The following is a 14719-nucleotide window of genomic DNA, read 5'->3' on the forward strand; positions in this document are numbered from 1 at the left end:
TTCGCTCTTGTTCTCTTCTTGTCCCCCCCTTCACTGGAACAAAATTCCCCCTCCACATTAAGCAGTCGCCTTCGTTCACAAGTTTCCGCTCCTCACTCAAAACTCACTTATTTTCCCTTGCTCACCCCACGACCTCTTAATCTCCCCCTCACAACCGCCACCGTTACTGTTCCCCCTTCATATTATCATTACACGGCTTTCACTCATTCCCCGTTCATTCAATCCATTCATCATTGTTTACTCCATCAGTTTCGCTCTCACCGAATTCACGCATCACAGATTATATATTTGCCCATTGATTCCTCTCGTCATATTTCATTTACCTCATCGCCACCTTTACATTAACACCCTGTACCGTTGTTAATTCTCTGTAAATACATAAATTTCGTTAAGATAAGAGTGAGAGATGGGACGGGCGATGGAGCGGCAGCCTAGAGAGGGGAGCGCACGCCAAAGAGTACGGCCACCGGGGAGATGGAGCCACAAGTTCTGGAAGATCGATTCCGGCGTCGCGGCACCATGCGGGATGGAGATTTCGTGGGGAACCCTTCATCCAGCAGTGGGTAGGTCATAGCTGTTGATGGATTCGGCACTTTTCAATCGATGCAAGTGATGTGTTAATGTCACGGGTGGGCTAGCAGGACACCCAACACATCACTGCATCACGATGAAGAGATGCGTAGCAAGGGACCCACACTTGGTGACGTTTGCTTTGCAAAGGCAGTTAATAACGACGAACTTTCACCATTTTCTTTTAAATTGTTGCGTTATTAATTTTCACACGTGCTTTTTGATACTTGCATGTGAACTCATGAGCCAGTGACCGTCACGTGATTAGCGTCTCATTGCAGCCATTAATTCCGAATGGTTATTTCCATTCTGGGCCAAGTACGGTTTTACTGCAAATGTTCGCGTTCAATCTACACCAAACCATGTTTAACACATGCACCATCTTCAGTAAATGCCTGCAAGGCGAATGGCTCATGTGATTTGCACAGCAGTCAGATCTAGGCACCAACCCCGCACACATTTAATGCACGCTCTTGGCTTTTTAATTTTTTTTGGCAGAAACATAAATGGCGACTTAATAAAGGGATTACATTTTTTTACAGCAGGTGAAGGCGCAGCCCTGCAATAGTTTGCTCACGCCACCGCTGGCAGAAGGGCCTCCACGAGATCGCTCGAGAGAGCGCCTCCTAGAGGTTAGTTGGCTGATACTTCCTTGCTGATTGGACATCTTGGAGGAAGTGGGAGTACCCTCACTTTACCGTGATGTGTCAAAAGAGCGATCATGCGATATAAAAGTATGCAGAAGCATTATGGACCCTATACCTATAACGCAAGGCAATCGGTAAACGAGAAAGAGAGAGCCGGAAACCGTGGCAGTGAATGAAATTTGGCAATGTTTTTCAACAGAGGCAGGATACAACAAGGGAGTGAGGGGCCTTATTTTGGCTACCTCTTGTTTGGGTGCTCAGTGAATCCAAATAAACACCAAATACCAATGAGGCACGGGTGCATGCGGAATGTCAATCTCCCCGACAGCTCGACATGACCCCCGCATGCCAATGAGAATTGGTTCCAAGCAACCGATGGACAAGTCGGTCAGGCCAAAGTCTCCACGCTTGCATGACCGTGGGGTAGCGCTTGTCTTCATTGTTTGGGCCCTGAGCCGGCGATGGAAATTCCCACGTTCTTATGATGAGGACCAACCTCGTTGTCGTGCCCCGGAGGGACGATGGGCTGAGTCGAAGCCCAAGCAGAGTTCTGAGTTTCGTGCTCCACCCATGGCGCCGCTGGGCCTGGCCGTGGAGCCGACACACGGCCCAGCCAGGTGGCGGAATCGAGCAGAGGGGCATCGTGCAGTTGTGCAGGGTCGTTGCGCCCGTGCATGTGTACGTATGCTCTGTTTAAATAATTTTTCACCATAAGTAGTCAAACCGTGCCAATCGGAGGTGGGTGCAGGAAATGTATGTGGCCACACCACAGTGTCCAATGTATATTGACATCCAGGTAACATGTTATGATTGTTCGGTTTGAAATGTATCGTGATTACTGAGCTGTGGTGGAGTGTGTCCTCTCACTGTGTGCAGTGCAGAGTTCGGTGTTCACGAATACTCTTGCCCTGCGTGAATGTGTGTGTGGTCGGGAAGCAGTTGACGTGCTGCGCTACGAACCCGGCAACCCAAGTTCGATTCCTGCTCACGGTCACATCAGCGACAGTCCTTTCTGACCTGCCGCTACTGGATATATATGAAAAAGAGCTTCATAGCTTATCGGATTCTTCCAGTCTCAACAATAATTCTGATTCAAATGAGTACCTGGTGCGGTGTGTAAAAACATCGCCACTGGGGAGACAAAGGCGACCGGGCGTGGTGCTGGCCACCCACCCCCTCGTGTGTCGTCCTGGCCTTCATAGGTGCAACTCGCCAACATCACTTGCCCCGACAAACCGTGAAGGCTCTACGGGGGACCTTTGTCTCTGTGCGTGCGCTGCAGCGTGTTCCCCGCCGAGCTGCGGGACGTCTTCTCGTCGTGGAGGAGGCTGTGCGAGGCGCGGGGCCGAGCGGAGATCAGCGAGCGGCTCATCAGCGCGTCGCTCTTCCTGCGCTTCCTGTGCCCGGCCATCATGTCCCCCAGCCTCTTCGGCCTGAGCCAGGAGTACCCTGACGAGCGCACGGCGCGCACCCTCACGCTCATCGCCAAGGTCGTCCAGAACCTCGCCAACTTCACCAAGTGGGTCACCAGCGGCGCTATGCGCCCACACTCGGTCGACTTCGAGGTCATTTCATGTTAATGCTGTTGGTTGGTTGTTTCTTGCCTTCCATTTCAATATTTATAATTAAAATGACCCTGCCAACCCTGTTTCAGGGTTTTATTATATTTACAATAAACTCTGCCCCTGGGCATGCAGCAGTTATTCTGCCGTACTTTGCTGTGGACGTGTTCAGTTAATCGAAATCCCATAAGCACCAACATCTTCCTTTATATTTTCAATTAATGTTCCCAAATAGTTCTGAACGCAACATAATGTGTGAAGATTTTTTTTATGCTTCTGCAATTACTGCATATATTTAGTTTTAGTGAAGGGGGTTTATTTTTGTATTCCACCAGCTTAGACAGGGTTATTAGTTTTTAGCACCTGTTGGAAACTAATTTTAAATTATAATTAAAGTTACCTTGCCAACCTCAATAAAGAACTGTCATGTTTGATCAAAGCTGCTTTCCCTTGCCCCGCAGAGATTTGGCAGTGAGGACACCACCTTCATCCGCGATATTTGACGAAAAATATTCGATGAAATGTTCGAAGTTATCGAAAGATTTTTGATATTCGTTCATGTTCATTTCTGTTTGCATCAGTCTCTCTGCAAAACAACATTTACTATTCGCACATCCTGAAAATCGTTTCAATTACAGCGTAATGCCAGACCAGTTAATTGCAGTAATGTTAGCTGTAGAAGAAGACATGGAAATAAAAAATTATTCCAAAAACAACTAAAACAAATTGTGTAAATTGATGCTTTTTTAACCTTTTCCCGTTCCGAGACGTCTGCAAGTTGCGGGGTGGTGGGTCCCCCATTCGCCGCTGAATCTCGGAACGTGCAAGCGGTTCAGCGTGCACACACACAGTGACCCATCCCCCGCAACCTCTTCACAACAAAAGCATGCTAATCCTCCAGTTACATGCCAGTTTGCTGACTTTAATACTCTGCTGCTTCAACGCTTTAACACAGCTATTTCAATGCTAAATTCTCCTGTTTCATATGTAAACTCCTTTGTCAAGGCGCTCTGCTCCTCCCGCCGAGCTTAAAAAGACGCTGCGAATCTTAGCAGCGGTCATTGAAGTGCTGTCGTCTCGACAGTTCTGTTCCTTCACCTGAAGAAGGCCACTTGTGTTGTGGCCGAAACGTCGTGATTTTTTGTTTTATTTTTTACCTACGTGACTTTACCGAATAGAACCAAAGAGTATAGGCGTAGCACCGTTGTTTTTAAAGACATTGCACTCACCGCAGAGAACCGTAGCGACACGACCGCAGCTCTACAACAGCTGTCGCCAAACTGTGCCACGTGCCCTTCCCGCCTGGCCTTGTGGGAGCCTCGGGTACCGATAGAGCTACTTTATTTCAGCTTTTCTTGCGGTTCCGTTTTGATATGTACCCGTACGTCGTCGGAACGGGAAATGGTTAAGGTGCACGCATGGTGCCGGCGCCAGAGACGGCCGGCCCAAGTGACTCCTGGTTCTTGTCTGCATCCTACAGCTTTATTGTTAACTCCCTGATCCCTGTGTGTTCCACTCTGCCAGCATTGAGAGGCAGTGAGATCACTCTTGCTAAATGCACTGTCCTTCAACTATTTGTATTGCTGCCTTCAAAAACGATCCTTCAAGTAGCTCATCATCTTGACCCAGAGTAAACTGGGGTTGTAGAAAGACAAGACGGGGACACAATGCTGTGCTCAGTACAGAATACCAGAATTAAACTTTGTCTCCTAACGTTGCCGGATATGCACCAGCTAAGTCCTTTCATCAAGTATACATGGTACATTTTTGAGTGAACGTATTTATAGTGGAAAATTAATATATTTAATCGCTGCTTTCATTATTTCTTCTTACTCATTGTAAGACATCTAAGAAGCATATCTGTTTATTGCGCAAAGAGAGTGAAATGATATAATTTACAGTAAAAACCAATCGGCCAGTATAATTTTTTCTGGCTGGCCTCGTAATCATATCAATCGCTGTCCTCAAATAACACCAAAGGTCTCATAAAAGTCGCATGAATGGAAAAGTCATTCAATACTACCCGTATGGAAACACGTTACTGTACAATATTTCTTACCAAGGCATGACTTATAACCCACGGGTGGCTCACTACCACGCTCAGAGCCTCTTCCAGCGCCTGCCACAATAAATCAGGCGGCTCTGAGGCAGAGAGGAATGAGTTATGTGAAGGGCAATATCGAACCTCTCTGATGTATAGTTGATTGCTGTACATACCCAGCAATCAACATTGTGCACCGTGCATGGGCATGGTGCTTTATTAATGCGATGCAGGGTGGAATGTTTATCGAGTGAGGTTGCGTTATGAGCTTTTATATAAAATTGCCAGCCACACAGAAGAACCTCCCGGTTAAATTTGCCCCGTAAACAATGACCTGTGATGAACCCCATTAGAACATTTCTCCGGGTCCTCCTCCGGTTTTTCCCTACACGTGTTTACAGTATTTGGCTGCCATAAATGTCTACGTGACAAGCCACTTCTTTGAGCTATCATTTGTGGCCAGGTCGCTTCTGAAAAAGAGCTACATAGCTCAGTGGGCTTTTAGAACCTCATACATGGCAGGGATGCGGCTGTTTCCTACACCGGTGGACAATTAAGAACAGCCCACGGTGTGAGACTGTAGTCACCAGTCTCACACCGTGGACCACAGCAAATACACCGCTGACCGCTTCGATCATTCGCCTGCAGCGTTTCCACACCTTCACCGTGAGGCCACTCCTCAATCCATCCGGCGGCTCACTCGCCAGCCCCAGAATGAACGTGTGCATATTGCCGGTGAACTCTCCGGAATAAGAAGGGAGTAAAACTAAAGGGCAGTAATTGTGGGTGACATGTTTGTTCACGGCGGGTGAGTGTGCCTGCCTCGGGGCTATCGTGGGGTTCGCTTACGTCCACACCAATGTGACGTTGATCGGTGACGACGCTGGGAGGCCGTCATCCAACAGTGCGTGGACAGTGGTTGATGGTGATTATGATATACAACAGATCTACTAATGTAGACCTAGCCCTGACGTATATATTCCCTAGCCTCTGTCCATCAAAACTGTGCAATTTACGGTTATAAAGATGAAAACAATACTGGTATCGGATCTCAGTACAAATTGATTCCTGTCACTCGAATACAGGTGCCAATTCCCAGACTGCCCAGGTCAAACCAGGACAGGTAGTAACCTAGATGACCACCATGCATAAAACAGGTGTTATAGGTTGCGGGCCACAGCAGCATCTGTAGAATACTGCCATGTCCATGGCCACTGATCAGCAAGGTGAAGTATGGTCAAACAACCCCCACAGCACGCATAGTTGGGCGGTGGCCCTCATCCAGCAGTGGATCGACAAAATGGCTATACACGTGCATGTAACATAGCACAATTCTTGACGATGCAGATAGTGCATTAATCATATAGCCAAGTGACACTTTCAATCGTCATTTTATGGCCATTAAATTCAGATTTCCTGATAAATTCAGCCTATCATCCACACATTTTCACATTATCTCACTTCATAAAATGATTAGAATTATTACCGTATATGTATATTGCATCATCATACTATCTGAAGGAACGTAGGATGTTGCTCAATGTGTCTAAAAAATACGAGGCTCTGTCTTAAAGGAAAGTCCTCCCTTTGCAGGTTCGGAAACAAGGAGGACTACATGACGTTCATGAACGGCTTCCTGGAGCAAGAGTGGGGCCGCATGAAGCAGTTCCTGGGAGAGATCTCCAGCGAGGAGTCCAGCCCGAGCGCAGCGACCTTTGAGGGATTCATTGATCTGGGCCGGGAGCTCTCCACCCTGCACTCTCTGCTCTCCGAGATCCTCCTGCCAGAGAAGGCACGGACACAGCACAGCACGGACACGGCCCACCTCGTGCGCCGTGCATAATACACCGGCCGCGGGTTGCGGCCCACTCGAGTGCGTGGCGGCATTACGCATCGTAGCCCCTAAAGGTTGCGGGGCAAGCTCTAAAAGCTTTATTGACTTTGGCGAGCAGCTCTTCAGTATGCGCTACCTGCTCTGCGAGATTGTGCGGCCAAAACGAGGCACATCACCGCAAGACACATGGCTTGCGCCGCGCACTTGACACAAATCACGTATCCGGCCTCCCCCCCTCCCCTCCCGCGGTGCACGGTGAGCTTTTGAAAGCTCTGTCCACTGGGGGGTGTGAGCTCCGCAGGCTGTGATCCCTAAGCGGGAAGATGAGTGGTGCTGCTGCAAGTCGCCGCTTCTCTGTGGTGCGTAAAGATTGCAGAGTGCAAGTGCAACAACGCACTGGCCCGGATGAGGGGCAATATATATATATAAAATGGGTGCCTTTGAGCACGATGGCCCTTCTTCATACATCAAGGATAGAGAGGCCAGGGTGATTGATTAATATTTGAAGACTGAATTATACATCCTTGGACCCTGATAGAAATTCCTTTTTCAAAATGTTATTAGATTACACTGTAACCAAACCAGGTTCTCAAGCGTAGTGAGTTTATGGTCTCAGCCTGACCAACAGTGAATGCGAAAATAAACGATCATATCCAGTTTTATTCTGCTCTACCTTTTGCTTAATTCCATCTCTAATAATTAAATATCAGTTCACTCTCATATACAGAGTGGATGGGAAAATGCTTTCTCCTACCGAGTAAACAAAAAGATCACGTGAAGATCTCTGATATCTTCTTTCATGGGCAGTTCTCTTAACATGAAGGAAGCACAGCTCTGCAAGAGATTCCAATGGATACCTTGATACTTCGTGGCAAATAAACACACACGCGTGCACACACACCTCTCATCGCCTCTTGCTGATGCGCAAAACGTGTACTTGCACGCGTCCTCACGGCTGTCCCCTCCCCGTGCGCGCTGCAGGGAGAGAACCCGGCGGCGCATGCTGCCAAGGCCCAGCTGGAGCCGCTGCCGCGCATCCTGCGCGAGATCAACGAGGCCTTGATGAACAGGCCTCAGCCCTTGCAGCAAGTGAACCGGCGGAGCGCAGCGCGGCGCAGCAACGGCATTCAGCAGCGCTCCTCCGACAAGCTCGGCCTGCCCGTGTACGTACGCCCCGAGCAAACGCAACGGTTGGGCCTGTGGGTGGGGGGCGGAGACATTTTTCTGTGGATAAAGGAGCAGAGAGGATCGGAATCAGAATCTTGATTTAGACTACCCGTCACACCCGGGTAGTTTTCAGAAGTCTAGCAGCCAATGAGTCCAATCATCTGTGAGGTGGCTTTGGCTTGTATGCCCGTGTCTTGTTCGGCACGGTCGTCCGAATTTCACCGCGTTGCTTTTGAGGAGCTTTTTGTCGGGGAGCTGTCCAGCCGCTCGTGGAGCGAAATGTCGGGCATCAAGAAGCTTCCCAGGATGTAAAGCGAAACGTCGGACATTATACCGCACAGCGCCGCGGTACATTAAACAGCTGTACACCATGACCGTAAAACCCTCCTCCGCGCTAGGAAATGGATTTTATTTTTTAAAAGTGCTTTCCCATTCGGAGCAGGAAACGATATCACTTTTCTACTCTCCACAACCCCTGAGCCAATGGCGGATATGCACATCCGTCTGGCAGGAGCAGGTCATCACCTAGGACGAGCACTGCTGGCTCTCCCCACAGTATTCTTTATGTTCTGACCTAGGAGGGGTTAAGAGCCGAGTCAGCCAATGAATTGGGATGAGATCTTTTAACCTTTCCGATTTCAAAAGTACCGCCAGCTTTGAATTGGTTGTATTCCAATATTACGAGTGACTGTAATTTATGTTACCTGTCTACACATTGAATTACGCCTGCAGTGTCCTTTACCAAAGAAGGCTTTTGTTTTAAACTGACATTTTACGGTTATATTTACGTACCAGAATCTACTAGTTGAGAGTGAGGCTCTTGACCCTACAATATCATGAACAAGTCACAACGTGATTCCAGCTTGCAAGCAAAGAGAGTGGCAGTAATAATGCAGTATCTCTGCCCTTACAATAAAATTGCATGATGTAAACTTTCTTATCACAGCAGCCTATTTCCAAAAGCTCTGGTACACAAAGACTTATTTTAATTAGTTTTTAAAGTATATAACTGAATGTGCAACTTGGCAAAAATATTTTGCATTAATACTAACATATTAGGGATGCACTGGTCGTAAACCCCAGGCTATACTTTACGTTTGCAAGAAATTAATTTCGGTTATGTTGTAAAATGCTTTTCTGTTAAAAGTGCGTGTCTAATTGAAGGAACATGTTACACTTAATCGTCTAAATCACTGATTCACGCAAGTCTCTTAAATGCCCTCCTCAAACATTTATTCCGCAAGTTTACAAAGCTCAGAGTCTCCTCGCAAAGTTCAAACGTTTACTTTTATCTTACGGAGTCAATAGTTGGAGTTCCACATTGCTATGGCAGGGGATTCGCCTGTCCACATGACAACCACAGTGTCCACTTCCTTTCCAGAATGTGCAGCCTCACCAGGTGATGCACATCTTGCTGACCATGTTGGAGGGACGATGCCGAGGGTCTGAGTCAATCCTGGCCGGGGATGTGAACTCTCGGATGTTACCACAACTCTGGCGCTTTTTATTCTTGGTTCTTTCGGTAAAGTCACGTGACTTTACCGAAAGAACCAAGAATATGTATCCCTGCAGTCACGAAAGCTTTACATCAAAATTTCTGGCGCTTTAATCGCCAGTGCGAAATTTAAATTCTCTTGCAGTAACAAAGGCAAGTTGTCCACTGCCATGCTTACCAAACACTGCTATGTATTTGGCAATGAGATAAACCATTCTTCAGTGCTACAATTGCATCTTTATGATGACAACTGCTATCAAAATTAAATGTTACTTTGGTTTTATGGCAAAAAAATGTGTTTGACATTAGTTTATTTGATATCTGAATGAACCCCCCCCCTTTCACTACCAGAGTAAAGTATGGTAAAAAAACCTGAAGAGTGACATGACATGGGGAGGCCTTCATCCAGCAGTGGATTGACCCAGGGCAGCAACAGTGTTTAGTAACGGTAACAGAATATATTACCGCTACGTAGGAAGTCAACGGATTTTGATCTCAGAACAAGTTGTGGGACTTCCACCGCTCGTCCAGATGTCCCATTTGTAGATGAGCACCGCACGACGCACATTTGAACAAGAAGACACGTGAACGCCTGGACCTTATCATGACCGACGTGAACATGTTCATGGATTATCATCTTCTTGTTGTGAACGACAGCCCTGTTTTTTGATAACAACTCAAGTCGATGCTTTATCGCTGCCGGTTTACACAGTTCCTGACGATTATGTATGATTATGGTGATGATGATGCAGCGACGGCTGACAAACATGCACAGGGTGGCCTGACCATAAATAAATTATTTGAAGTCTGTAGAAATTTGGGTGAAGCCAACTGGCTTGAAAAGCAATCATGTCCAAAGCACACCACCATGACCTGCGGCAAGCGTGGGCCTTGCGGCTATCTATAGAGCAATTTAATAACTCATAATCCTCCACAAAATCACCCAAATAATTTTTCACAATTTTACAGTTTTGCACTGAAAAACGAAATTCTCCACAGTGTGTTGGTGTAGGTCAACATAATTACCATATTTGCCCACATATAGCCCGCATACGCATATAACACGCAGACGCATATACCCCGCAAAAATAGCGTTTTGTGTAAAACAAATTTCAGATAGCCCACACCTCCATATACCCCGCATGCATTCATATTTTTAACGTCGTTCCCGCAGCTTGATTCCATCATTATTACGACGTTTACATTTGTAATACATTCCACTATCAATTGTTAATATTACAATCATAACGTGCACAAAGAAAACAAACTAACCGGAAACGAGTGAACTTAAAACAGTAAATAAGTAACTAAAGTAAATATCCAATACATAAGTAACACATAACTGGTAGATAAGTACAGTTTTAGCACTGGTAGATTGCGCACTGTGCAGACAATAGCGGCACTACGGTAACACCATTGCCTTGCCCCCAACCCCCCCACCTCTCTCTCCCCCTCGCTCTCCCATCGCAGGTAAACAAAGTGCGCCCACTTCAAACATTCTCGTTTCATTGTACAAACAATTCGAATAATTTAAAACGTGATAGCATGTGCAATTTTAGTGTGAGTGGTTTATTCAGCAGTGCTTTAGTCAAAGGTAAGTGTTGCATAGTGGATAGTCCTACCATGAAAAAATTAAACGACTTATGACATGGCACACGTGTATACTATTTTTTGGGATAGCCCGCACCTCCATATACCCTGCAGGGTCTTGTTATGTTTGTAAAAAGTGGTATACCCGGCGGGTTATATGCGGGAAAATATGGTACTATTTTAATTGCATGGTTTTGAAGTTTAATTGGAGGATAACAATTCATGTTTAATTAAACTTCATTTAAAGAAGTGAAGTTTTATTGATTGATTGAATGAGCGCCACGGTGCTGGTGAAGAGCTCTAGCCTCTAGGATCTGGGGGCCCAGCAGCATGATAGTAACAGGTCTGGCTCAGCTCAGTAGGCTCCAAAGTCAATACCTGTCTAGAGTTTCCGGAGTAATGCAACGCTGCTGGAAAACATTGGTTCAGAAGGCATATATATGGAATCAAATTTCATATTGTTTTTGTGTGGTGATGTTTAATTATGTATGGTTAAAGCTACTTAAACGCAGCCTCTGTGAAAAGATATGTTGGAAATAAGGACTGCTGTTTTCATAAAGTCTGCATCATGGATATTGTGTTGTTACTTATCGCCTTATCACCAATGATTCCACCTACCTGTACGACAAGTCACCTGTCCGGCTGCTGTGTTGTGTCCTGGCAGTGCCGATGCAGTGACGAGGCTGCCCACACCCACCCACTCAAACGAGGAGATGTACTTCCTCACCAAAGCGGGGGGGGCGGCGGCGCAGGGCGGCCCCGCTCGCAGCCTCAGCTACACGGAGAGGGACGCGGAGGAGCACGAGCCCTCCCCGTGGAGGGGACGCAACAGCGGCTCCATGCTCGAGCTGCCCACGGTGCAGAGCTGCGGCAGCCACACCAACCTGCTGGAGCAGTCGTCGGGAAGCCAGTACTCCATAGGGCACCTCTCCAACGCCAAGCGGCCTCGCATCGCGCAGAGCGGCAGCCAGACAAGCACGCAGGAGCACCCCCGCTATCCCGCCTCGGGCCAGAGCAGCCCGCAGCCCGCGCACGCCAGCTTCGGCGCGACCGCGAAGCAGGAGCAGCAGAGATTCCCCAAGCAGGCGGCGACCGTCGGCGTCCCGTCGCAGCAGAACTTCCTGTCCCCGGGAGGCCCCACCGGCGTCCTGCCCCAGCGGCCGATGCTGATCAGCGGCAGCCGATCCCTCGACCTGCCCCCGAGCCGATTGCAGCCGCTGTCCTTCCACAACCCCATGTACCAGTTCGGCAGCGACAGCCCGCCGCCACAGCGAAAGCGGGACTCGGGCTCGGAGTACCTGAGCTCGCTGAGCTCCCGCAGCCCCAGCGGCGAGCACGTGTGCAAGCACAGCCTGCACAGCCACAGCAGCAGCGACGAGCTGAGCAAGCAGCACGGGGCGGCGCTCACCGTCTTCAATGCGCACCGCCAAAACAGCGGCGCCGGTGGCGGTGGCGGTGGTGGCAGCGGGCACCTGTGGGTGGAGCAGCAGGGAGAGAGGGCGTCCTCTAGGCAGAACACGCTGGCTGTGCAGCCTGGCTTTGGCGTGCCCAGACAGAACAGCGCCGAGCTGCAGCCGGAGTACGGCTTGCCGAGACAGGGCAGCACTTCGATGCAGCCAGATTACGTCTCTTCCAGGCAAAACAGTGTCGGGCTGCATGCCGAATATGGGTTGCCGCGACAGAGCAGCTTACAGCCAGATTACGGCGTGCCAAGGCAGAACAGTGCAGGATTGCTGCAGGAATATGGTGTGCCCAGACAGAACAGCGCCGCACTGCAGACGGACTATCCCATGTCGCGGCAAGAAAGTATGGGGTTACATCCAGATTATATACCGCCGAGGCATAACAGCGTGGGATTCCACGGTGATTTTAGTTCCGCGAGGCAGAACAGTGCTTGCTTGCAGCCCGATTTTGCTGGGTCGCGACAGAATAGCGTGGGGCTGCACCCCGATTTCGCATCGTCGAGGCAGAACAGCGTCGGAATGCATTCCGACTTTGTTTTGCCCAGGCAGAGCAGTTTGGGCATGCAGGGTGACCTGGCGGTGCCCAGACAGAACAGCGTGGGGCACACCGCTTGGATGGACCAAGGGGGCATGCTGACCCCGAGGCAAAACAGCACGTCCAAGCCGACGGACCAGGGGGGGCGGCTCACGCCGAGGCAAAACAGCGGAGCGCAGCAAACGGAGCTGGGAGGCCCGACGAGGCAAAACAGCGTGGGCATGCAGCAGGATGCGGGCATGCCCAAGCAGCAAGGTGGGGGGGGGCACCTGTGGTGGGACCAGGCGGGCAACGGGGCGCGCAGAAAGACCATGCAGCTCAACCTGTCGATGGGAGGGCAGCAGTCGGGCGCCGGCAACAACAACAACAACCCCGGTTTGATGCCGGGCGCGGACGCGATGCCGGTGGGTGGCGGTGGGCCCTCTCGCCAGCACTCGGCGGCGTCCCAGAGGGAGCGAGACACGGAGGCGCAGGCAGCCATGCGTGCGCAGCAGGTGAGGGATGATGATGATGATGATGGCGGCGGCGGCGGCGGTGGCTCTGGTTCCTGCTCTAATTCATTAGGTCTGGAGTCAAGTGTGAAATAGCTCCCAGTTGCTCGAGTAGAATGGCACGTGAAGGCTATTGGGGACGTCGAATGGGAGGTATTGGTATACATAGCTCTTCTGCTGCACGGACATTCATGTGGCATTCACACGAATATAAATTCTGAAAAGAAGTTTGTACAGTTAAGAATGTAAGATTTTTCAAATGCTTTAATTCATCAACGTAATAAATAAAATACACTTGTAACCATTGCCTTATGAGCAATATTGTAAAAAATAAAAAGAATCTACGTAAAGTTTCTGGGTATTTAAACATGAATGCGTAACTAACAGGCCGAACAATTAGTATGTGACTGTGTCAGTAGCACAATGCACGGTGTGTGTGTGTTGCACCGGGCAGTGATATATTCACAGGAGCTCGTCGTGTTATAAATGCGCCTGTATCCATGGCACTCTGGGTGAGCCACCCGCTGTTATTTCAGCCCTACGGCATTTTACAAATTTGCCCGATCCTTGTGGCCTGGCCTTGAGCACCAAACCCTCACCTCTTCTGTCCCACTCATTTAAACCTGCTGTGCGCCCTACATTCAGCATCGTTGGCCTGACAGTTATTGATGCCTTGCTTGTTTTACAACCATTGGTGGTAGTGGTGGCGAGGGCTGTGTGTCTGTGCGTGTGTGAGCCACACCTTGGGGAGCGCTAGTGCAGTGGTTAGCGCTCTGCGTTAGGAACCTGGCGACCCAAGTGACATATATCTGAATCGGTCCTGGGCCTCCCCTAGGTCGACTCAGCCTCAATTGAGTACCTGGTGCGATGTGTGGACATCGCCACGAGGGAGACAAAGGCGGTCGGGGGTGGTGCTGGCTAACCATCGTGTGCCGTGCCGGCCTTCATAGGTGCTCGCTAACAGCACTTGCACTAACAGTCTATTATCGCTATACGGGGCATCTTGAACTTGGATGCACGTTCATTAGGATTACTGAGCAAAAATGAGCACATAGTCTGGTGTATGAACATTGGAATTGGGGGAGACAAAGGTAGAGGCAAGGGTTTGTGAATATGACTTGATTTGTGAAAGCAAGGAGTGGAGCGGCAGTTAGCATGCTGCACTGTGGCCCAAGTTCGACTCACGACCATTGCTATCACTGGCAGGTGATATCAGAACCAGACCTCCCCCTCCCCCCTTCACCAACCACTCCTGACTAGCATGATAGAGTACGGTACACACACACATTACTCACGTGGTGTGGGGGGAGGCCTTCATCCAGCG

The 14719-nt window shown here is 49.1% G+C and overlaps 1 protein-coding gene across 6 annotated transcripts in view; it reads left to right on the forward strand.

The window, feature by feature from the left end:
- LOC116944795 (ras GTPase-activating protein nGAP-like) overlaps positions 1-14719 on the forward strand; it is a 641297-nt gene that overhangs the window by 610199 nt on the left and 16379 nt on the right. For all 6 annotated transcript variants that reach the window (XM_032958521.2, XM_032958519.2, XM_032958520.2 and 3 more), the window contains 4 exons: positions 2500-2736; positions 6414-6612; positions 7636-7817; positions 11571-13398. In XM_032958521.2, coding sequence (XP_032814412.2) covers positions 2500-2736; positions 6414-6612; positions 7636-7817; positions 11571-13398 — 2446 coding nt within the window. The remainder of the gene's footprint in view (positions 1-2499; positions 2737-6413; positions 6613-7635; positions 7818-11570; positions 13399-14719) is intronic.

This window comes from Petromyzon marinus, chromosome 22 (assembly GCF_048934315.1).
Source record: "Petromyzon marinus isolate PM22_M1 ecotype Great Lakes invasive population chromosome 22, UKy_Petmar_22M1.pri1.0, whole genome shotgun sequence".
NCBI lineage: Eukaryota > Metazoa > Chordata > Hyperoartia > Petromyzontiformes > Petromyzontidae > Petromyzon > Petromyzon marinus.